The 25,445-nt window shown below is 36.5% G+C and overlaps 1 protein-coding gene across 3 annotated transcripts in view; it reads left to right on the top strand.

The window, feature by feature from the left end:
- The window catches only part of RANBP3L (RAN binding protein 3 like), a 48,038-nt gene that overhangs the window by 4,920 nt on the left and 17,673 nt on the right, over positions 1-25,445 (top strand). Inside the window, exons 2-5 of one of the 3 annotated variants that reach the window (XM_019650726.1) lie at positions 20,788-20,846; positions 21,708-21,747; positions 22,914-22,991; positions 23,800-23,874. In XM_019650726.1, the coding sequence (XP_019506271.1) occupies positions 20,788-20,846; positions 21,708-21,747; positions 22,914-22,991; positions 23,800-23,874 (252 nt within the window). Of the gene's footprint in view, positions 1-20,787; positions 20,847-21,707; positions 21,748-22,913; positions 22,992-23,781; positions 23,875-25,445 lie in introns of all 3 variants that reach the window. The other 2 variants (XM_019650725.1, XM_019650727.1) reach the window with 2 other exon arrangements.

Below are 25,445 nucleotides of genomic sequence, written 5' to 3'. Positions count from 1 at the left end.
TAGCTGTCTCATAAAATCCATGATTCCTAGTGTTACAGTGTTTAATTTTTTTTTCTCACTGATCCATATCAGAGAAATTTCTCTGTAGATACTCAAGATGTATTAGGTTTCCTTGTGATTTTCTTTGTGCATTCTGAAACCAATTCTCTGACACCGACTGGGTATCCTACAATCCAATTCAATTCTGACACTAAGAGTTAGCAAAGACTTGGAAGTTAAGGGTCCAGTCCCAGAAGACTACCCCACTTCAAATGCCAGCTACACATTTCAGGTGTCTCCAAGCCACCCACACTTTTGCCTGGACAACCACAAATTTAAGGTTTCCCATAATCCTCTCAGGTTTGATAATTTTCTGGAACGACTCACAGAACTCAAGAAAGTTCTGTACTTACAATCACTGTTTTATTATAAAGGATACAGATGAACAGCCAGATAAAGAGATTCATAGGGAAAGGTCTAGGGGGGGTTCTAAGTACAGGAGCTTCTGTTCCCATGGAGTTAGGGCGCACCACTCTCCCAGTGCACCAGGTAGTTCATGAACCAGGAAGCTCCACTGAGTTTTCATGTGGGATTTCATTATGGAGGCATGATTGATTAAATCATTGGCAATAACCGAACTCGATCTCCAGTCCCTCTCCCCTCCCTGGAGGTTGAGGGTGGAGAGTAGACCTGGAAGTTCCCACCCTCTACATATGTGCTTGGTCTTTGTGGTGTGGCTAGCTTCTCCCTTGAAACTATCTAAGGACCCCCCTGGGTCACCTCATTAGCATAACAAAGACACACAACTATCAGTCAGGAAGTTCAAAGGGTTTTTTGAAGTTCTATGTAAGAAATGTGGGGCAAAGACCAGATGTATTCTTTATTATGTCACACTTCGGCCATGAATTTCTTAGTGTGTTCTGTTTTTAATATCAAGACAGTTTCCTGCAAGTCAAGAAATGTACACACACAAGTCAAGAAACAAGGATTAATGCCCTCAACCATTTATTTATTCAGTGCATTTTTACTGAATACCTACCAAGTACTGGATGCTCTGTTGGACACTGGAAATGCAAAGATGACTTTCACCCAAAGTTATTTTCTGTCATGACTTTTTTGAGGAGTTCAGTAAGAAGAACTAAGCTAATGATACTTTTTCAACTTTTCTGGGTGTGAGAAAAAGTGATCTGATTTCATAGTATTCTAGCTTTGCTGCATGTTTGTATTTTAGCCATACCCCTTTAGAGGGATTTGGAAGGCACTGAATCTAGCTGGGAACTTAGTAAAAATAAATATAAAAAGTAAGCAGTGCCTATTTACTGTGCCATCAAATTTGATCTGAATCTAAACCATAGAAATCAAATTACATTTAGATTGTTGTGAATGCACTATTTCCCTTAAGTATATTCTGTGAACATTTGTGGCTGTACTTAATTTAGAACTCCTAAAGAATTTGTGTTGGGATGAAGATATAGCCATGAGAAAGGGAACCTAATAGTATTGTACAACTAACTACATAATGCCTTTTATATGAAAAGATAACATGAAAAAAATACACATGTTATGCTTCTTAAAATACATTTGTATTAGCTTTCTTTTTTTTGTGATTCTAAAGTAGTGATACTGCATAGACAACATGGAATTTTTTGGGTGGTACATAGTTAAATGAACTAAGATTAAAGGAAGAAGACCTGCACATATTTCTGTTTTTTCTTCCACTAAAAAGAAGCCTCAGAGAGGCTCAAATGACTTTTGTTCTATCTGCAAGGCCATTACTGGCATTTAAAGGCACAGATTGGTAGAAACAAATACAGTCCATTTAAAAATAATTAGAAATGATAAGAACTTATGTTCTATTAAATTTTATCATGTTCAAGCTCCCACCCACGACAGGAACCCTTTCCATAATAATCCTTCCAAATAGATGGCACATATGTGAGGATTTGGAAAATATATAATGGCTTAAACTTCATTTTCCCACCTCACACTCATTAGAATGGCTGCTATAAAAAAAAAACACCAGAAAATAGTAAGTGTTGGCAAGAATGTGTAGAAATTAGAATTCTTATGCACTGTTGATGGGGATGTAAAATGGTGCATCTGCTGTATGGCAGTTCCTTAAAAACTAAAAGTAGAATTACCATATGATCCAGCAATTCTACTTTTGGGTATACACCCCAAAGTGAAAACAGGGACTCAGACAGATACTTATACACCCATGTTCAGACCAGTACTACTCACAACAGTCAAAAAGTGAAAGCAACTCATGTGTCTATTGACAAATGACTGGATAAACAAAACGTGGTATGCACTTACAATGGAATGTTATTCAGCCTTAAAAGAAAGGACATTCTGACACATGCTACAACATGGATGAACCATGAGGACATTATGCTAAGTGAAATGGGCCAGCCACAAAAAGATCAATGCTGTATGATTCTACTAATATGAGATATCTAGCATAGTCATTCAGGGAGAGAGAAAGCAGAATGGTGAGTTATTGTTCAATGGTACAGAGTTTTAGTTTTGCAAGATGAAAAGAGTTCTGAAGATTGCCTGCACAACAATGTGAATGTAGTTAACACTACTCAACTGGACACTTAAAAATAATTAAGGTGGTAAATTTTATGGTACATGTATTTTACCACACTTTTTTTTAAGCCACGGTTGCCCAAAGCTACCCCTAGTTACATTTCTGAAGTTGGACTTAAAAAAAAAAACAAAAGAAAAGAAAAAACTTTCATTTTTTATACACCACTATTGTAAAAACTCTGAAAGGATTTGGAATAGAAGGGAACTTCTTCAACCTGATAAAGAACATTACAAAAAACTGACAGCTAATATATTATTTTTACTATTAGTGAAAGACTTAATACTTTCCTATGAAGTTCAGGAAGAAAACTATTGGGTTGTCAGAAAAGTCATGACGTATTTTTTCTATGTTTTTCACTGCAAAAATGTGTCATGACTTTTCCGACAACCCAATATAATCACTTCTATTCAACATTATGGAATAGGACTGGAGGGCCTAGCTAGTATACTAAGTTAAGAAAAAGAAATAAAAAGGCTTATGTGTTGGAAAGAAAGTGGTAAAACTATCTTTATTCATGGACAATTGATAGTGTAGAAAAATCCTTAGGAATCTACTAAAAAAGTACTAGAACTAATAAATTAGTTTACCAAGGTCACAGGATAACAGCATACAAAGTGAATATACCAAAAAAATTGTATTTTTATATATTAGCAAAGAATAATTGGAAATTAAAAGTTTGAATATTCTTTTAATAGAAAAAAGAAATACTTATGGATTCATTTAACAAAATATGTGCAAGACTTGTGCATTTAAAACAAATAAATATTGCAGAGAGAAGCTAAAGAAGATTGACCTAATAACTACATGAATTGGAAGGCTCGATATTAGTAAGATGTCAATCCTCTCCAAATTGATCTAGAGCATTAGTCGGCAAACTGCGGCTCACGAGCCACATGCGATAATTCGGGTACGTACATGTGGCTCTGAAGTAAAATTTAAAATGAAAATAAAACTATCATAGTTTCAATTATAAAAATTTTAAAGGATATTATTCACACAATGGTGATTTCATTTGTTTTATGGCTCTCGAATAATTTTTAAATGTTGTGAGGGACAGGATTGGCTCTTCCGTCTCAAAAGTTTGCTGACCCCTGATCTAGAGATTCAAAACCATCCTAGTCAGAATTCCAAAAGACTTTTTTTTTTTAATCGAGAAGCCAACTTAAAATTTAAAAGGAAATGTAAAGGACCTAGAATAGCTAAATCAATCTTGAAAACGAAGAACAAAGTTGACAACTAGTAATCAAGATGGTATAATATTGTTATAAGGAAAACTGATCACTGGAACAGAAGAGGGAGCCCAGAAATTGACCCATTATATATAAATATGTGTGTGTGTGTGTGTATGTATGCGTATCTATCTATCTATCTATCTATCTATCTATCTATATGATTTTTGACAAAGATACCAAAATAATTCAAAGGGGGAAAACCAGTCTTTCCTGTAATGGTAGTCCTGGAAAAATGGATGAACACATTACTAAAAATGAAGCTCATTACCTACCACACACAAAAATTAATCTGAGATGGAATATGACTAAAACACAAAAGCTAAATCTATAAAGCTTCTAGGAGAAAACATAAAATATTTTCACAAAATTGGAATAGGCAGTTTTTAGACAGATGCAAAAAGTGCTAACCCTAAAAAAACAGATAAACTATCAACATTAAAAACATCAATTCTTTAAAGAAACATTAATAAAAGACTGGGGGAAAATATTTATGACACATTGAACTGATAAAATACTTGTAATCAGAATATGTGAAGAACTCAATATAAACAATTTGATTAAAAACATGAGCAAATGACCTGTCAGACACTTCAAAGAGGATATAAAAATGGCCAGTAAGCACATCAAAAAATGCTCAATATAATTAGTCATTAAGAACATGAACATTAAAACCACTGAGCTACCATATCACATCCACTAGCATAGCTAAAACTTAAAATACTGATGATACTGCGTGTTGGGGAGAATGTGGAGCAACCAGAGCTCCAATTCACTGCTGTGAAGTGGTGTGACCACTTTGGAAAATAGTTTGGCAGTTTCTTATACTCATATAGTTAAATCTGCACCTACCCTATCATCTAGCAGTTCCATTGTTAGTTATTTTCCAAAGAGAAATGAAGATGATATGTCCACAAAAAATTTGCACAATAATGTTCACAGCAGATTTTATCCCTATGAGCTCCAGTATACGAACAACTCAAGTGTTTTTAAGCAGGTAAATGCATAAGAAAATGGCGGTATATTCATACGCCAGCATGCTACTCAGTAGTAGAAAGGAATGAGTTTCTGATACATGTAACCATGTGAATGAATCTTAAATGTGTGCAACATTTTGTGGGTAGTGACAGGAGGCTCACCTTGGGATGAAGGACCATGATCGTGGCACACGTGTAACACACACTCCAGTGGGCCACCACACATGGCTAGTGTGCTCCAGCAGTAGCATGCATTTTAATCCTTATTGATATGCTGTGTTATGGAAGGCCATCTACGGAGGATGCTGTAGACAGCTTAGGTGGTACGTTCCACAAGGGGACCTATAAGATCCCTTCCAAAACTAAAATTCTATGATTTGTCCATAATTATTTCATTAATGTTGATGACTTTTCCACCGTGTTGTACAAGTTTTTTAAGAGCAGTAAACTGATGCCCTGGACCACACCACAGCACTAATATGTCACTTATAAACAAATCACGTTTACAAAGTGTTTGTCCTATGTCAGACACTGTTTTAAGCACTTTTCTTGTGTTAGCTCGTTTCTTTACAAAAGGCTCATGCGGTAGATAATGTCAAAACCTCATGGCTAGAGCCGTGAGCCCAGATCCTAACCCAAGATATCTGACTCCAGAGCCTGTGCTTTAACCCATGTTCACTTCCTCGTAAGGGAGCACAAAATAGATGCTCTGCTAAGTAAAGGGCCGGAGTGATGGCTGGCCTTTGAACTCAGTTTGTGGTTCAGTTGTTTAAAATGCGTTGTTATTGATGTCACCTGTTACTTTCTAACCACATTTAACTGTTTCCCAAAAGGGTGTATTTGATGCGAAACAGGTGAGACTATACAGCTGTATCAGTGCAAGCACATCAGCCAAGATTACTAGGCTAGACGGATTCACTTAAATTTAAGTAACTGCACAGTCTGTATCTCTTACACTGCATACAGTGTTAAATTTAGTGATGCACCACTTTTGGATCTGGGCTGGTGTGGCCTTGGAGAGATAGTTTGAGTTTTCACAAAAGAAACAAGCAGTATCCAAAACTCCAAATTTTAAAGGGGCTAAATAATAGTCATTATTATAATTTACTTTTTTATTTAAACTGAAGACTACTCAAAGTAGTATATTATATTAAATCATTATATTAAATCATTAACTTGACTTAAAATCTTAACATTAGGCAAGGTAAATTTCATAACTAAGTTGATTTTTCATGGAATCTGTTAGTAAATCTGGCATAATATCCAAAAGCCAAGATTAACAATGTAGTAAATACTTGTGTTTAGTAAGAAGCTGCATTCCTTCTGCTCAATGACCAGATATGTCACCCTCTGTGAATAGCAGTAAACAAGCAAGAGGTCATAGGAGTAAGTGTCATACTTTTGACAAGGGATGATAGTCTGAAGATATCTTTTGATACCAACTAAAGCAACATCAGAAGAGCGTATAAAACATGCATCTGTGAGTTGAGCCAGGAGGAGGACAGGTGTTAAATTGGAACTGAGGAGATGGGACTTGACCTGTACATTCAAACAGGAGAGATAGGGAAGAGGTTTTATAAGCGGCCTGTATCACTGTAGGATGGGCTTCGGGTCCTGAAAGGACCCCAGCTCACAGCACACAAATTCTTTTCCCTTGGCAGATTCAAAAAAAACTACCAGACCTCCGGAAACTATAGCTCAATAATTTGATCATTCCTCAGGAGTAAGGATCCATCTAGGTGTAGAATCCATACTTCAGACCTCTGTAATGACTGGTTTAAGTAATTGGCACCAAATGTTGTGGTAAAAGGTGGTAATTCGTAGCAAGGAGGTCTGTTGCCATCTAGAGAGAAAACAGTAAGGAGAAAGTCTTCGAATGTTGGAAATGGACCATTTGGTCTGCAAAGAAATTAACTTGCAGATAAAGATTTGTGGGTATGTTTTTATAAGCTGAGAACGGGTAAGACGCATACCAGCCCTACAGGTTATGAGGTCCTGTTTGTTTAACAAGATCCAACTTTGTTATAAGGAGCTTCATTCTCAAGCATGGATTCAAGTTTTGGTGTCATTGGCCACTTTTTCGTTTTGAAAACTGAATAAGCTAAAATTAATTACTGTATTTCCCCATGTATAAGATGTACCCAGTTTTTAGACACCAAATTTTTCTAACACAGGTAAGTCTTATACATGGGGAAATATGGTAGCTGTAGCATGTTTGGATAGCTGGGATGAAGCAACTAAGTAGGTTTAGAGGGACTTGTAGAAAATGACTAGCTACAAATTTAATGGAAAAAATATAGAAAACAAATCTTCAAAATACACCATACTTGATATGCCAAACTTTTTTCTATCTTTGTGAACATTTCTCACATTTTAAGGCTTAAACTCACAATGTTGTTATTGTCCATCACCAAGCTCATAGCAGGGAACTAATGCTTCTTAAATAATCAATATTTTCTTCCCAAAAAGTTCATCCAAGTGATTGATCTTCATAAGTCCCTGAACATTAGAGCTTCAAAGGCCACATAGTAAAATTGATTTTACATATTAGAAAACTGAAACCAGAGGACAGAAGTAACCTACTCAAAGTTCATAGTTAATGCAGAAATCTGTGACTACACTTCCAACTACATCTATCTGAGAATTTTATGACATAAGGGTCAGCATTGTTAAAAGTATCTAAAATGGTTTTAAAAAATTAAAACTGGGTAAACTTGAGTTTTATCTCATTTTAAAAAATACTCATAAAAGAGTAATTTTTTTAAGATTATTACATACTTGGTATGTAATAATCCTAATATTAACCATATAGAAAAAAAAATGATGAGTATATAAGGGAGAGGAGGAAGGAGAAATGGGGAAAGTGGAGGAAGGGGACTGTTTGTATGGAGGCAAGAAAGGTGGGTGTTAGTGAGAAATATGGAGCCAAATGGAAGCAGAGAGAGGAGGAAGAGACAAATGAGGAAACGCTGACTTTTAAAAAAAGGTCCAAAATGTGGTGCATACATACAATAGAATATTACTCAACCTTAGCAAGGAATGAAATTCTGATATGTGCTACAACATGGATGAACCTTGAACACATTATGCTAAGTGAAATAAGTCAGACACAAACAGATAAATATTGTATGATTCCACTTATATGAGGTACCTAGAATAGTCAGATCATAGAATCAGATAGTAGACTAGTAGTCACCAAGGGCTGTGGGGAGAGTAGAATGGGCAGTTAGTGTTTAATGAGTACAGAGTTGGGGATGATGAAAAAGTTCCCTAGATGGATGGTGGCGATAGTTAACACATCAATGAGAATATACCTAGTTCACTGAACTATACATTTAAAACGGTTAAAATGGTAAATTTTATGTTAGGTATATCTTCCCACAATTAAAAAAAAAAAACACAAAAAAACACCCCCCCCCAAAAAACATCACGTAATTTTAATATCTCCTCTAACTCTTTTTTCTTATCTTGTCATAAAACTTCATTGAATATGAAAGCCTGAAAGGAAGAAAATGGATAAATACAAACGATTGTTCTCAGTTTTCCTGAGAATTTTTTGAGTCACATAAATTTATAAAAAGTGAAAGTTTTTCGCTTGTAATTTTCTTTAGCATGATGGCCAAAATGTTTCTAGTAAGGTTTACAAATTGCTCCCTGGCCTTTACTGCTCCCGAACTAGTTCTAAATCAATGCAGTAAGCCATCTGTGCAGAACCACCTCTAGCAGGGGTCAGGTTTTTCTTGCTCCATTTCTGTGCCCTGAGGGCCAGCAGGCCATTTCAGTGACGGTTAATGTCAGCCTGCCAGGCTCTGCGAGTTCCCAAGAGGAGAAGGGGGTCCAGGCCTTCCTGTCTGGGAGCGCCTTGGGTGGCAGCTCTGCCCCCTTCTTCCTGCCTACACCTCCAAGGTCATGTTCTCAGTGGAAAAGCATCCATTTATTCCTGTGGAAATGGGAAAACAAGGAGCCTCTTCTCCTGCTTGCTCAAAGGCTCAGGACAAACGGGAATAATTTTAAGGAAAAGTGATTTGGAATTGGGAGAAGTTGCAACCAAGTTTCTCCATGTGGCCTGTGTCCTTGGAATCCAGGAAGAAACTAAAAATAATGTGCTTTTTTACTGAAGAGGAGGATCTTAAATATATCTGAACCAGATAGATGAAGCTATATTTCAGCTGTATTGACTTATGAATAGCCTTTGTGAAGAGTGACTTAATTCTTACTAATAGGGTTATGTTGTGTCAAAATCACTGCTAATTTAGCAGTACAGAAAACACTAGAGAATTGTTTAAAATTAACTCTAAGAGATACCATTTTAAACCTGTGCATGTGCCTGCTCAATATTTATCTTCAACATGCTGTGAAACCTAGACTCTATCTATTTCCTCCTCCCTCAGCAAAATGGAGAGACCGTTTTTAACATAGGGAAGCATTTTCACACTGCAAGTTATTCTGAGGGGAAGAAATGTGATTTATAAATGCTGTCAAATAAAATATGTATTTCCAAATGGTAGCAAGTTGACCATGCACATCTCAGGACATAGTTTGCATCTTTATTACCCTGTGGTCATCAGGGAAGGAACAGTATAGAGAAAGTCAAACAGCTCTTTCTGGCATTATCCATCCACAAGCCCCACATTTGCATTTGCTGCTAGTAAACATGTTCAAGAAAGCAAAGCTTGCAAGTAACTTTCACAAAAGCACACAGTAGTTTTATTTATAGATAAATCTAACAGCACCTTCAAATTATGGAGAAATGGGTATGCTCTGTCAAAAGTAATACATTCTTCTGAGTTATTTTTGCCAGTGGCTGAAAAATGTTTTGACATGGAGATTTTGAACTGCTAGGTTCACCACAATATTGGCATGCCGATATTCTCGAACACACCTTTTTAGATTCATAATACAAACAGAAAATGGTAAGAATAAGTGAAGCATCTTGCAGTGTTTACAGGTGGCACAACAAAAGTGCAGGAAAACTCACACAGCCTGGGATCACATCTCCACCAAGCTTGTCCAGACCATGGAAGCAGGAGAGCTATCCTAGCCCACAACTTCAGGAGAGAAGAAGCTGTAAAATAGTCATTTAACTAACAATGGAAGCTGGGAGGGCAACTTTCTTACAGAAAAAAAGCATGACATTGGCATCTGCTCTCTTGTGTTTTCGTCCCAGATTTCTAAGTCTTAGCTGTGTGACCTTGGGCACAACTTGTAATATTAGAGCATTAGTTCTCTCGTGATACAAGAGTTTAATAATTTACCTCTTGAGGATCATATCATGTAATAAGAGTTGCAGCTTACTGAGCATTTTGTATGTGCCAGGCATGGTGTTTAGCATTTTACCTGATTACTTTGCTTGATCCTTAAAACAGCTCTATAAAATACATCCTACTATACACATTTTACAGAGGAGGAAACCTGGGCTCAGTGGGATCAAGTGACCTGCTCTAGCTCACAGTTGGTAAACTGAGGAATTGGAATTTGAATCCAGGTCTGTTTTTCACCAAAGCTTAGGTTTTTAAAATCATGTATTCTGGCTCTTGCTACTCATTGATTTAGTCACCAAACGCTAATATATTTAAATATGTTTTCTAATAGGTAAAATATGATATAAGTATAAGATTTTACATTAAGCCTATATATAAAAGAAGCATCATAGGATATCACCAAGGTCTAACTTTTCATACTACTTCTTCAGTTCATATTAAGTTAAATATTTTGAAAGGCAAAGGGGGTAAAGACTAGTCATGACATGTATAAGCATGCCATATGGTAGCTACTGTCTTTATGAGGAAAGAACAAAGAAATAATTCAAAGAGTAATGTTTTGACACTGGAACAATAGTAAAATTTAATGGAGTATGCTATGATGTCTTTTGAAGAAGTCACTGATCACTTCCAAATATAGAGCACCCTGCACATGATGACCGTATCTTTTGGGATCAAGTACAGAGCACTCCAAATTATAAAGCCACTTTCTCCCATCATCACTGCATTTTGATGGACAGTTAATTTTGCCAGGTGCTCTATGCCAAATGATATAATTAAAGTTCTCTGTGTTTTTGAATCTCTGAACTTCTGTATTTCTAAAGACATTAGTGAAGTAAATGACTTTAAGAAATGAGAAATTTTCTTCAATTGAATGATTGCTGCTGCAAATCCCCAGATTCTAAAATACAAATGAAATGAAATTACTGGCGATAGCCCACTACCACATGCATGTGACTGCATTATAAATTCAGCAGCGTAGCTTGGACCTGAGGTTGGGGTGAGAGGGCGTCCAACACAGAATTTTTCAGGGGCTTGGTCCCACCTCCAGAAGGGTAGCAAGGCCTGTGTTTGACATGACCTCTGAATCTTCTTGCCTGTTGCTCACATCAGAGTCTTTTATTATCTCTATGCCTTGGGCCTTAGTTTTTCAAAATTGGTCTGTGTCTATTATAGATCCTAGACTAATGTACAAACAAGCGGAGGAAAGAGTCTAGAGTCTTTGGAACTTAAAACGAATAGATCCCTTGGTGATTATGGAGTAGACAAAGCTCTGAGTGATGATGGTTGTATTCAGTGAATTCAGAGAGTTTTGTCACCATCTGCAATTTCCTATTCTAAAATGATTCCCCTTCTGAAAATGAGTGATTTCTTTATCAGCATGGCATCGATGAGAAAGAAGAGGGATAACTTTCCTTGTTTTATTCTAATGTTGACTCTGCTTTGTCTCTGTGTGTGCTTCTCATAATGAATCAAAACTAGAAATGCTAGACTTCTTAGCGTTGGCAATTTATAACTTCATTTCCAACAAAAACTTAGAGCCGTTGGAAAAATTCAGAATTGGATTGAAAAGGGCAAGTGTTTTCTCCTTTTATTTCATATAATATATTTAGTACACAAAATTGTTTGTAACTTCAGCAGGGATGACCAGGGCTGGACCCGTTCCAGCAGGGTCCATTCATCCTGTGTCTCAAGCTGAGCTAGTGCTTTGTGAGGCAGCCCGGAAACTTCCTGTGGGAACTGCCTCATGTCCTGGTTATTTTACCTTCAGGTCAGTACAAAATACCTCATCCACTATGAACAACATTGTCCTTTCACAGTTTAATGTCACCCAGTGGCCCTACCACCCCCTTCTTTAAAGACATACTTTTTAATATTTTTATGGGTAATTTGTTGTTTATTTCATTCCTTTTGAATTTTTTACAGAGTTCCACGGTATATGGTTAGAAATAAGCACAGAATGTCCCATGCTTGTGGTTCCCCCATGAATTGATCCAGATTCCTTTTTCTTCTGGGTTACAATTTGCTCTTTCTTGCAACTGTCCTAGAATATTTTCATATAGTTTTGAATTTACGTTTGTTTTTTTTAAAAAAAAATCAAGATTGTGATTCAGACACTCTGTGTCTCCTCTTCCAGGGATTCCATACAGGGATTAAGGTCACCAGTTACGCTTTGTCTATATTTTCTACAGAAGATGCCTTTTTTTTACATTGACACTTCAGATGTTTCCAAATTCTAATTGAAGAACCTTAGCACTATGACAAATGTTTTTGATGTAGTTTATGGTTCCAGGATAAATTTTTGCTTTGCAGAAGTGAACATCTTAATTAACAGTAAATAATCTCAAGTAGAGACATTTTCTTAACATTTTTTTCAGGAAGAAAAGTCAGATTTCAGACATATTATTAAAACAGAAAACCAACTTTTGCATTAGAGAGGAAATTATCAATTGCTTCATGCAGGATATCTGAATGACTGATTTCATATCAATACTGGTATTTCAGTATCCTCGCTACAAGCATTTCTTTTAAGTCTTCAGATTACCCCTTGACTTCACCTTACATTGAATCATAACAATCCTAGCATGTGATTTGTGTAGTAGTTATTTTCTTGTTAATTGTCAGGTTACTCAGAACATCTGGAGATTTTGTCACTGACTCCAGGAGTTTCTACTGCCATCTTCCTAAATTTGGTCTCAGTCAAGAGAAACCTAGAGATGCTGAGAGGACTGCTTCCCAAATAGATATACAAATCGCCTGGAGTTCATGTAAAATGCAGGCCCTGATTCAGGAGGTCTGGGGTGGGGTCGGAGAGTCTGCATTTCTAGCAGGTTCTCAGTGCTGCTGCTCTGTCGGGACCACATTTTGGGGAGCAGGGACCTCTAAAGCCATTTATGGACCATGGCCTAAATTCAGAAATTTCTTGATGTTAAAAAAAACAAAGAATATGAAAGATAGGTGCTCAAGAAGGGGAAGTGAGAAGAAAACTAGGGGCAAGAGAAAGGTAATAAGTGAAAGGAAGAAGAAAGACCTTTGAGAAACAATGAGGCGTTTCTTCCAGAGCTACCAAGAGTATCAGGGCGACCGCATATAGCACAGGATGGAGAGGAGGAGGGAAGAGAATCTCACTCCTGTGTTCTGACATATCTCTGTATGTTTATGGACACATGTATGTATGGATGTATATGTCTGGAGATATAGAGAGATGTATATATATGGAGGATGGATAGTTAGGTAGATAGATGCCAGATAGATAGATAGATAGGTAAGATAGATAATAGATAGGCAGATAGTCTGCTTTATTCCAAAAAGGTTTGAAGAGGAAATTGTACTAGTGGCTCTTACATGCACACATTCTTTGAATCCTAACAACCCTTCAAAAATATATACAGAAAGAGAGAAAAAATCTGAGGCTTGGAGTAATTTTTTTTTTTTTAACACAGCTCTAGGACTGTGACTTCAGAGCTCCAAAACCCATACTTTGACCAGTCGGAGCGCTGGACACAAGTGAAGGAGGGCAAAGAGGACAGGGTCACAGGGTGAGACAGTGCGCCAGGAGAAACAATTAGAGATGCGGATGTGGCGGAGACACACGGAGAGATCCAGGACGAAGGACAGAGGAAAATGCAGGGCCTGCCAAGGCTGCCGTCCAAGTGGATAATTCCAGTCCTGGTTGCAGTTAGACGTGACCAATTTGGCTGCACTCGCCCCTCTGCAGCAGGGCTGTTGTCACCCTCTTTTGTGCCAAGACTGTTTCCACAACGTTTTTGGTCCTGGCTAGAGTAGCCTGGCTCTATCCAATGTAGAGAACTCGGTCTTCACCTTCCCTAAACTACCAAAGCAGCAAGGAGTCTGCAAGACTCTATGTGGAAGAAGCTTGTAGCAGAAACTTGGGGCCCCTGGAAGCCGCTGGCTCCCACCCCCCCTGGGACTCTGAGCTGAAGGTACTCCATCCTCAGCCTCTTCCTCCTCTTCCGGATTTGCTTTTGGCTCAGTAGATCCTTTCAAGCATCCTCCTCTCAGATGATTCATGAAGAAAATCCTCCAGTTACTTTCCTAGTGGAAACAGGTTTATTTGTCAGAAACCAAGTTCCGAGTAAACATGTGGAAATAAAGGGTAAGGATGAGACCTGACAACCCACCCAAAATTTTGGGGGAAAATTATGGCACATATTAGAATAGGGAAAAAAAAGAAGTTTCTGTTTACTGTTACCACTGACCGTTAGAGCACTTTAGAGTCATGAAGAACAAAGCTCTTACATATATGTGTAATTTTCTACCTGAATCCTTGTCTGGAGACTTGGAGGAGTAGTTTGAATAAAGGTGAAGGACAAGAACATAGAATACCTCTCAAAAGTTTAAAAGGAATTGTAAAGAGCAGATCTTCAGTTATTCAGGAGGTGTTTCCATTGCATTCTGAACTCAGTGAGTCCGTCTTGCTCACACCTTTGTTTCCATGTATTTCTATGCAAAGAAGAATTAGGCCCAAGAAATAAGATATTGTATACCAATAGGCAGTATAACTTAACAAGAAGTCTATTTTTGGCAAGGAGCATGAGATTTCTCCTTTCATTATGGGCATCTGACCCTATGATAGAAAAGGAATTATTTTTAAATTTAATTTTTATTTTTTTAATTTATATATTTTCATGTGGTTTAAGGGATCAAATGGTTCCATAAGATTTTTTGAAAAAACAGCAATCTCCTCTTTGCCCATTCCTTTGCTCTCTCTTTTCTTGGTCCCCAGAGGCAACGAGCATCTAACTCTCATAGCTTTCTTTTTATTTATTTTATTTATTTTTTATTATTATTAGTTTCAGGTGTACAAAACAATGCAATAGCTATCCTTTTCACCTATCACAAAGTGACAACCCCCTTCCCCCATCCACTGCCCCCGCAGCCCCGATATTATACTTATCTATTACAATTCCATTGACTCTGCTCCCCACACTGTACTCTACATCCCATGACTATATATGTATTAAATTATAGTTGACGTATAATATTATTCAACAGGCAGCAGCATAGCTTTCTTTAGGCATTAACCTCCACGTCTCCAAATATCAGGCTCTTAGTGATATTTCTTTTTTTTTTAATGTTTAGGCACTACTGATTTGCCACTATGGAGAATTTATATCCCTGCCACAGATTTCTCTGAACCCTACAATCACCACCATACACAAGCATACTTTCTATTCCCCCATCTTTCCAAAACCGCTATATCTTAAACTCAATTAGATCAATATCCAGTATTGACATCATTGTGACTGTGGAACTGCTGCGATTGTGTCACAACAATTCTGTGTAAGATTTATGATTCCTTTCTTGCCCAACTTTTTGTTTTCTTTGGATTTAATAATTGGGGCATAGTTTTGTTTTGTTTTCTTGATTCTCTATGTATTTATTATCTGTCAAACCCCAAACTCTCCTCCAATCATCTAAATACCCTTTGAAAATATTTGATGATTTGAGATATTCAACTAGTTTTAGTCCCATCTTTTTGGAGACTTCCTCAGTCCTGGAGTCCCCTCAGGGACCTTGCCTATCTGTGATTGGAGTGCTGCTGTCATTCTGGAGTATGCCCTCACCGTCATCCCGGAGATTGGCTTCATCTCTCTTGAGTAGATTCCTCTGTCTCTTGGATCCTTAGTTTACTGGCTCTATTGGTAGAGTATCTCCCCCAGAAGCATCCTGAGAATGGGTGCATGTGGGATATGTATTTTGAGAACTTGCAGTCTGGAAATGTTTTGATCATGTCTTCACACTTAATGGATAGTTTATATTAGTATATAATTCTAGACTGGAAATCATTTCCCCTCCAAGTGTTAAAAACATTGCTCCTTTGATTTCTAATTTCCAGTGTTGTTGTTGAGAAACTTAGCGCGTTCTGATACCTGACCCTTAGCATGTGACCTTTTTTACTCCCTTATTGATGCCGTTAGGACCTTCTCTTTGTCATCAGTGTTCTAAGATTTCATGATGTGCACTAGTAGGGGTCTACTTTTATGTATCGTCCTGAACATTGGATGGGCTCTTTCAATCTGGAAATTCATGTTTTTCAATTTGGGGAAATTTTAAAGTCTAATCTCTAAAAGCTTATTCTTGTTCTGTTCTTTTTTTAAAAAAATAGCACTCTGTTTTTGCTTCATGGATGTTTCATCTTTATGAGGAATATATATATATATATATATATATATGTGTGTATATATGGGGAATATAGGTATATGTACATTTACATGAGGAATATAGGTATATATGTGTGTATGTATGTGTGTGTATATATATATAATATATAATATATATATATGCATATGTATACTATATATGTAATCTTTTTCATCTAATTTACTTTTCTCCTGTTTACTCATTTAATCTCTGCATTTTATATCTGGTGATCCTTGACTGCCAACTTGTATTTAAAAAAGGGGCTCTCGTTAAAAGCTGATGGGTAGTTATGTGTACTTGAATTGGAAAAGTCATCATCTGGCTTGACCATTCATTGGGGAATTCCTTTGTCAATATCTTTAAGTGTTTTCTTTTGTGTTGGTTAGACTCTCCAGAGAAAAATCTTCTCATTTCCTGCCTGGAGGAGATAAACCTGCCTGGGAGCATTCTGTGAACTGTGTAGAGAGAGAGAGCGCTAAGGGCCTCAACACTTTGTCTGCTTGGTAGGGAGAATAATGGCTCTCTAAAGATGTCTATATCCTAATGCTCAGAACCTGTGAATGTGTACCTTCCATGGGAAAAGAAACCTTGCAGGTGTGAATAAGCTAAGGCTCTTGAAATGGGGGAGACTACCCTGGATTATTGAGGTGGGCCCAATGCAATCACAAAAATAAGACGAAGAAGGAGTGAGTGTCAGAGGCAGAGAAAGAGATGTGACAGCAGCAGAAGAGGCTGAAGTGATGTGGGGCCACAGACCAAGGAATGTGGCGGCCTCTAGAAGCTGGAAAAGGCAAGGCAGTGGGTTCTCCCCTGAGCGCCAGACCATTTTAGACTCTGAGCTTCAGACTGTAAGGTAACAAATCTGTATTGTTTTAAACCACTAAACTTGTGGTAATGTGTTATAGCAACAATGGAAACTAATATAGAATGTAAGCTTTCACCTAATCCCCTTCTTTTCATTATAGAGCCTCCACTTGAAATGGTGCCTGATGTTTGATCTTTTCCAGGAAATAACCCTCCGGTCGTCTGCTAGGGTAGGAGAGGGACAGTTGCTTTGTTGCTGAATAGATAAAACTTCTTCTTTTCAGCCAGACTTCACCTCTGACTCCACAAGTACTTAGCGATACCAATTCATGCACTTTTGGCGCTTCCCTGGTGGGATAAAGCATGTTGCTTTGGAGCGACCCCACTGATGGTTTAAGATTCAGCTCTCCTGATCTAAGTCAGTTGCCACTCATCCTTTCACTTCGCAGCTTCCAAAATTCTCTTGCTGTTATTTGTCTTGGGTTTTCCTTGTCTTTGTGGTGGCTTCCCTACCCACCGCTCCCCCATAAAAACACATAAACCCAACCCTTTATTGTTATTTCATTGTGATTTACAATTTCAGGAGGGAGTAGAAGTGCATATGTATGGTCAATCAACTTTGACAAAGTTGCAAAAATATAAGTGTCATCATTTTTATACTACTTTCTCCTTGGCATGGTGCTGAATTATATATGTTATATATTTAGAACAGGACATTTTACAGGTAAAGTTGTATATGACTTTGGGAGTCATATACAGGTGGGAGTTAAGACCAATAATTTTGTAGGCGAGACCCTGGGTTTAAAGGCTTTGCCACTTGCTAGTGGCATGACTTTGAGAAAGTCACTTAGAGCTTTAGTTTACTAATCTGTAAATAAGCATTTGTAAATATGGTAGAAACCATCTTTAACCCACAAAGTGATTCAAATTAAACTAGACAAGATGATGGATAAAAGCCTTTGGCCCACAGCGTCCCTCCATGGTGGAGCAGAATGACAGGCGAACTGAGATTGAATTATATTGACAGTACTTTATGCCCTTTCTTGTATGTAAAAAGTATTTAATAATAGGTGTGGGATGAATAAATGCTTTCTCTTAATGAAGTATTTCAGAAAACAACACTGAATATCGAGATTCATTCAATGCTAAATGAACCTTAAGACAGGCAAAGCATCAAAATTAATCTTTAAGTTTTTAAGTTTCTCCTCCCTACCCACTCCCTCATCTTCATCCGTTTTAACAGAAGACTGTATTTTAAACTTCTAATTCTTCCATTTGCCTCAAAAATAAAAAAAATAAATAGATGCAAGATTAACAAGAAAGACAGAGCAACCTAGTTAGCTCCCTTCTAGAGTTTAGACTAGCCTCTTAGCTATTTCCTTTCTTTCTACCCTTCCCCCTCGAATCCGTTTTCCACATAGCAGGCAGAGTGATCTTAAAAAATAGACTGCGTATCAGTGAATCGCTCCATTGCTTTAAATCTCTTATTGACTTCCTCTTTTTCTTGGAATCAAAACAAAACTCCTTGGCACAACCTACAAAGCGTGGCAAAGCTCCAGCCTCGTCTTCAGCTTCATCGTGTACCACTTGTCTTCTCTCTCTTACCATACAATGTGCCTCATACATGGTCACCCCTTAGTGCATACTTGCTGAGTAACTGGGTTGGTTAATAAATATATTAGAAAGAATAAAGGAAAAATTTAAGAATATATAATTTCAAGGACTTTGCTTTTATTTTCAAATTTTCCTGCTGGGTCAGGTAAGAAAACTGATAATGGACCCAATGGCTTGATAGATGCTTACGTTGGCTTTGTCTTGGGAGCCAAGAGAATTGCTTGGGAGAGAGGGAGAGAATCCAGATGGAAGCAGAGGTATAGAGATTATCTGCTTTCTAACTAGTGGGCTAGGGAGTGTCAGGGAAAGAAGGTGGCTGCCCTGACCCTTCAGTCAGACAATACCTAGAGCACAGCACAGTGGCTGGCACAACAGAAAATGTTCAGTCAATATATATGGAATTAATGAATAAAAATGGCCTTTCTACTTTACCATATGCCCTCCAAGCTGCAAGTAATCCTTTGTAATTTCCTCCTTCATGCTGCCATTGGAGATTCATTTTGCCTGTGTTTAGCTGAATGTTTTGATAGAGAGAAAGTCATGTTACTTGTCCAGGGTTAGACCAAGTCATGATATTTTAAGAATGACTCTCCTAAGTCCAGTCCGGAAGAGGCTTTTTATTAGTCTAATTCATAAATATTCCCCTGCATATTCACAAAACACTATTTCCTTTCAAAGGAAAGAGACCTCTTTTCTTATATCTAATGTTTCTGGAAAAGGAGCTTATTTAAGAAAGAACAAAGAATTGAGCTGTAGTTTAATAATGATGCGATTAGCAATATGTTATTGAGTATTTTCGGCTGTGGCTCACTTGGCTCCAAGGGATGACAATGCAGTAAGCACTTACATAAAAAGTGAACAGTTTACCTCATTGCACTGAAAAAAGGTACACAAGTTCACATGGTCCCAGGAGCTTAACAATGGGTGGTCTGGCGGAGTTTATGACACGGTCTTATGGGATAAGATTTTGGGGAACTGGAGAATGACTTTCTGGCATATAAGAGATAAAATTGTCTGATAATTCCTTGAAATTCCTCAGCTAGAAGTTTATTTATTCAGCCTAAGGATGGCAAATGACCTCAGCTTGTATGCCAAGATGAAAAATATTGGTGATGATTGCTAGAAACCTTATAATGAGAAAAGTTTTGAGGTCGTATTTGGATTCATCAAGAAAGTATTGTCATAATTTAGCAATGTCAGTTAGGAGTTTTGCTTGGAGATTGGTGGCATGCCACATATTTAATACCCCCTTTTAAGGCCCTTTTTGTTTATTTTGTTAAAATCTAAGTAATTAGATCTAAAAATCCCTTTTTTTGTTCACATAAACTCTATGAGGTAAGTACTATTTTAATTTTTTTTTTCAGATGAGGAAGCTAAGGTACAGACATAGGAAGTTTTCTAAAGTATAAAGTCAATTAGTTGTGAAACTTATATTTGAACACATGCCTACCTAACTCCAGAGCCCACATTCTTAACATCCATATAATTTTTCCTAAGCATTCTGGGGTGCTGATATTTAAAGCTGTTATCACTCATTTATACCCTAGAATGAATGAGTTTCTCTCTATTGTCCTACCTAAGATAGGAAAATATAAAAGATTAATAAGGTTGGCAGGGCTGAAGACAAACTTTAGCTACTTTGTAACACTAAGGCTGATTTTTTTGTCTAAATATTGAAAACTTAGTATATGGCTATGCTAGTCAAGGAAATATAAATTATTTCTGGACTATTTATAAGGATGGAATACAGCACATCTATGCCATATATACCTTGAGCTCAGATCCAAGTAGTTCTATTCTCAGATGTGATTTTTCACCCCTTGAAACTTTTTATTCTAAAAGTAAAGACATCCTGATGAAATTCTAAAGGCAAATAATTACATTTTTGTTTTCCTTAAACAATTTAAATGTGTTCTTTCTATGGGATGATCTCTCTATTTATGGAAATATATTAGTGCCACTTTCCCCAAGTAGTTATTTCTGTAATTAACTGTTAAAGTCACTTGTAAATATGCAATTTATGGTATCCACATAAAACAATTTGGGTTTTACCCAAAGTCAGGGAAAAATAAATAAACAAACAAACAAAAATCCTTCAACTATTTTTAGTTGGTATTAGAAATGTCAGAATATCATTTTATTTCTTTCCTGTTTTTCTCTTACAGAAAAATCTGTCATTGCTCAACCAATATTTGTTTTTGAAAAGAGAGAACAAACTTTTAAGGTAAGCTCAAGCTATTTTTCTGTGTTTGATTCTTACTTTGACAAAGAAAATTGCATTCCAAAACGCTAGCTATACTAAATGATGTCACTGCCGAATAAGTTTATTTTCTTGTTCTTCACTTAACAGAGTAGTGCCTCTAGAATATTTATATAGTACAGATTTACTGACAATGGTTTGGCTGAAATGGGAAGCCAGTGCCTTGTCTTGAAGCCATGTCATTTTTACTAAAATTGTGGGGGTTTTTTTGGAGTGACTTGGAGAGGGGAGGGACTAAAAGAAGTTAGGAGGGCTAAGTCTCCTTATGGGTCTCCACCACCGACCCAGCCTAAAACTGAGTATAAAATAAGTTGTAAACTACAATATTTAATTTAAAAAGGGATCGTAAGGACCCTATCTGATTTTTCGGCATCATGCTAAAATCACCTGCTTTGAAAGACAAACGATAAGACTAGAAGTATTCTCACTTTAGCTTAACTAGTATTTTCTTGTTATCCATTCTTGTTTGTGCAGATACTACCCACAATACTAGCTAACTGAGGGAACACTCAATTCTAAAGCCCTTGTTTAAAATCAGGTTCCTGGGCCCCAGCCCAGGCCCACTGCTTTGGCATCCAAGAGCTGGTGTTTCAAAATCCTCATTTTAAGCGAGCTCCTGCAGGGACTCTGCAGTCACTGAAATATAAAACTGCTCTATTGACTTTACTTTTTCTTGAATACATGCCTAGTGAATAAAGGTGAGTGGCTTTGTCCCAGCTTTGCTGAATAAACCTGGCTTTGGAGAATCCTCTTATAGAGTGACAGGGTGGAAATCTGATGTGAAAACAGCCCTCAGCTCTCATTGGCAGCTTTGTTTCCTTCCAGAGACCTGCAGAAGAAACCCTGTGTGAAGCAGCAGAGCATGGTATGATTTACATCCTGTATTTCAAAATCAGTCTTTATATGAAGAAAATAAGCAGACACAGCATGTTGGCATGTGGCACAGACTACATAAAACTTAATGTTTTATTCTTGTGTTAAAACATGAAAGTACTATGTACTCACACATAATAGACTATACAGATGTTGTATTATAAAGATATACACTTGAAATGTATATAATGTTATTAATCAGTGTTATCCCAATAAATTTAATTAATAAAGATTTCAACAGAAAAATGTAGATTAAACTACATTAGAACTTGAAATGAAAAACATTTGATCAAAATATGAGGACTATATTCTTCAAAACACAGCAAGCCTGAGCAACTAAACTCCAGATTAAAGGAGACTAAAAACTTGTGACAATCAAATGCTGTACATAATCCTAGACTGAGGAGAAAAATGCTATAAAGGACATTTTCAGTCAATGGACAAAATTAGGGTTGGTGGGTTAGAGTATTGTATGTTATATTAATTTTCTTGAAGTTGATCATCTTACTGGGATAATAAAAGAGACGTTCTTAGAAAATACACATTGAACTATTTAGATGTAAGGTGGCATAATACACATAGCTTCATCTGAAGTGATTCATAAAAATATGTATAGAAATAGAGAATGATAAATCAAATGAGGCAAAATGTTAACAATTGGTGACTCTGGCTAAGAGGCATGTGAAAATTCTTTGTACTATTTTTTCAACATTTCTGTAAGTTTGAAAATATTTCCAAATTAAAATAAAATTCAAAAAATATAAAAACAACAACATGAAAGTAGACTTACTTTTGTTTTGAAAGATGATGTGGGGGGAGTCCCTGAGAATAGTGATGTTAGCAATTCTAAAATCCCACGATTCTCTACTGCCTGTATCTAAACCCACCTGAAACATTCTCTATATAATCTCAGAATTTGTACGCAATTTCCTGCTGAATCCACTCGCTTCTGATGTTTTCATATTAGGATTGATAAGCCTATTGGTTTAAAATCACTAAGCTTTTAATCCTAACATTCAAAATTTTGCTTCAGGAATTAAAATGTTATCAAGTGATAATTTATGTAGATAAAATGAAATTCTATTATCCCTCCATATCATTGGTTGAAGATAATTTGTTATTGCAATCCTTTCACCCTTCACATTGAATTTCTTGCAGAATGCAATGGTTTTTCAAGAAAGCGCATGAGGTCTTCATCTTTTACTTTGCATCCTACAGATTCTCAGTCCCAAGGAGGTAGGCATATCCTTAACCACTGAGTGTTCAGTGTTATGTTTACTGAGTATGAAATTTCTAAGAAACTTTCCAAATGGATAATGTTTAAAAGTCTACCCACTGGACAGTGTTTATAATATATTGTTATATGAAAACAACAGGCTACAAAATGGATTGTACAGTGAGTCACTATTTTAAAAATGAATTTATCAACATTGGAAAAAGACTGAAAGGATATAGCCACAATGTTAGCAATGGTTATTTTAGGTAATGAGATTACAAGTGATTTGGGTTTTTTTCCTCTTTGTATTTTGTTGTATTTCCAGCTTCTGCAGTAAGTATGCACTAGCTTTTTAATTAGGAAGACTTGTCATTTTCCCCTAAGTAACCATCTACCTAAATAAATAGATGTCTGCCTTTTAAAAAGGCACTTTATTCTAAGCACTTTATCATATAGTACTGTATTCTGAGGAAATCAGCGACTGAGTTTGCTACACTCAAAACACTCCAGTGATTCATTTTATTATCGATTGCATCGTGCTCTTCCTTATAATACAGCTATTTATGTGCGTGTCTGTCTCCTCCACTGTGAGTTCCTGAGGTCATCTTCATGCCTAATAGGGTCTTATACATGGTGAGCACTCAAATATTTACTGACTTGAATGGAAATTCATTTATAATCCTCACCAGAGGTACACTTTATTGATAAAAATACAAATATTTTTTCTAAATTAGTGATATAGAAAATTTTCTGAAACAGCAAAAATCTAAGTCAAAAGTAACACAAAACCCGCTTCCTTATTCACTTCAGTTTGCAATCTGCTTTTAGTGTCAGCCTTGTCCCAGAAGCGAATGAGATCGTCATCCTTCAATGACCTCCCAACCTTCCCCCCTTCTGGACCAGGTAATAGTTTCTAGAACTTCAAGCCTGACACACTGACTTTTAAAAGTCTATTCTCATGAATGATGATCTTCCTTTTTCAGGTGCTGTAAAATGCTGACATTTTAGTGGCAAATAAAATAGAGGTCTTAGCAAAGTATCCAACCAGACAGCATATCTAATTATTTTGGTAGAAAGTTTGCATTAATGATTTTTTTTAGGATTTCATGCTTATGATAGCAGTGTGATGTATAAGGCAGCCCTGTAAAATAACTTTCTTTGTTTTCTTATTATCACCCATTTATATAGTTTATAATATATATTTTCAATATACAGTATTTTCAATATATAGCTATAGTTTAGATTTTTATTTTAAAGGTTATGATTGATATTTATATTTTAAAGTTTAGAGTATGATTCCTTTTGAATTTTTCACTAATTAAAACATTACTTGTTTTTATTTGAAATTTATAATGTTTTGCTCAGTAAAACTATTTTATGTAATAAAATATTTGTAATGGTTGAAACATTTTCTACATTAAAATTATGATTTATATTCTTGTGTGTTTTTGTTTCTACTGAACAACCAACTGCCTTTTCCAAGTTAAGTTTGCCACTAAGAAATAAATAATACAAACTTCACTTCTTTTTAACTGATCCCCATCTACCTGGAAACCAGCGAGTATTAAAATTAATGAATTAATCATTCCAAGCATGACTGAGCAACAATATGTCAGACACCTTTTAGATACAGAGGAGATACTTTCTAACTCAATAGGTCCCCTCTAATGTCTACTGACAAGTTACAGACATTAAGAAGAATAGGGGTCCTAATCCTGGAGGATTTGCTTTATTATGTTTGTGCAAAAAGCAAGAGGATGGCTTTAACTTATCTAAGTAATTCCTTCAATTCTTTTTTTAAAAATCAGACACACAGAAAGAATGAATAAGAAACATTCATATCAGTATGCACCATTTCATTTCAGGTGCAGAATATTGGTTGTGTTGGAATGGAGAAAAATAGTAGTTTTACATGGTCCATTCATTGTTGGCTTTCAATAATAAAGATCATAAAGACTTTGAATCAGAGAAGCAACCCTACCCCAACATTTATAATATGTTATAATACTTTGAAGAAACAATTCTTATTCTTTTGCTCACCTCCATTAATCAAATGCTCAAAGGTTGCTGTTTCTGCAATTTGCAACCAAGGGATGATTTCTTTGGAATATACACTAATCCTATACATAGAAAAATAACCTAGCATCATGATTACCTTAACTTCTCTCTTCGGGTATCATTAGAGTGGGGAGACAGGCAGAATTTACCAACAGTTTTATAACATTCTGTAAGAAGTCCATGTTAATGCATGCAGAGGGTTCATTCCCAATTTAGATTTTATAATCTGTAGAATTTGTCTCCGTACTCTACTTCATGATTCTAAAGAATGCCTGTCCTGTTAGTGACCTAATTTTCACCTGAATGTCTGATTGTAAGCAGAACTATGTAACAAAACTATGTTGCCATCACACATTTTCAGCAGAGCCAGCACGCTCATGCGCAGCTGCCTCCTACTGTGAGTGCCAGCTCTGACA

The sequence above is a fragment of the Hipposideros armiger genome, unplaced genomic scaffold (genome assembly GCF_001890085.2).
Source record: "Hipposideros armiger isolate ML-2016 unplaced genomic scaffold, ASM189008v1 scaffold_146, whole genome shotgun sequence".
Lineage (NCBI taxonomy): Eukaryota > Metazoa > Chordata > Mammalia > Chiroptera > Hipposideridae > Hipposideros > Hipposideros armiger.
The sequence above is the reverse complement of the archived record's forward strand: the minus strand, read 5'-3'. Positions and strand labels throughout refer to the sequence as shown.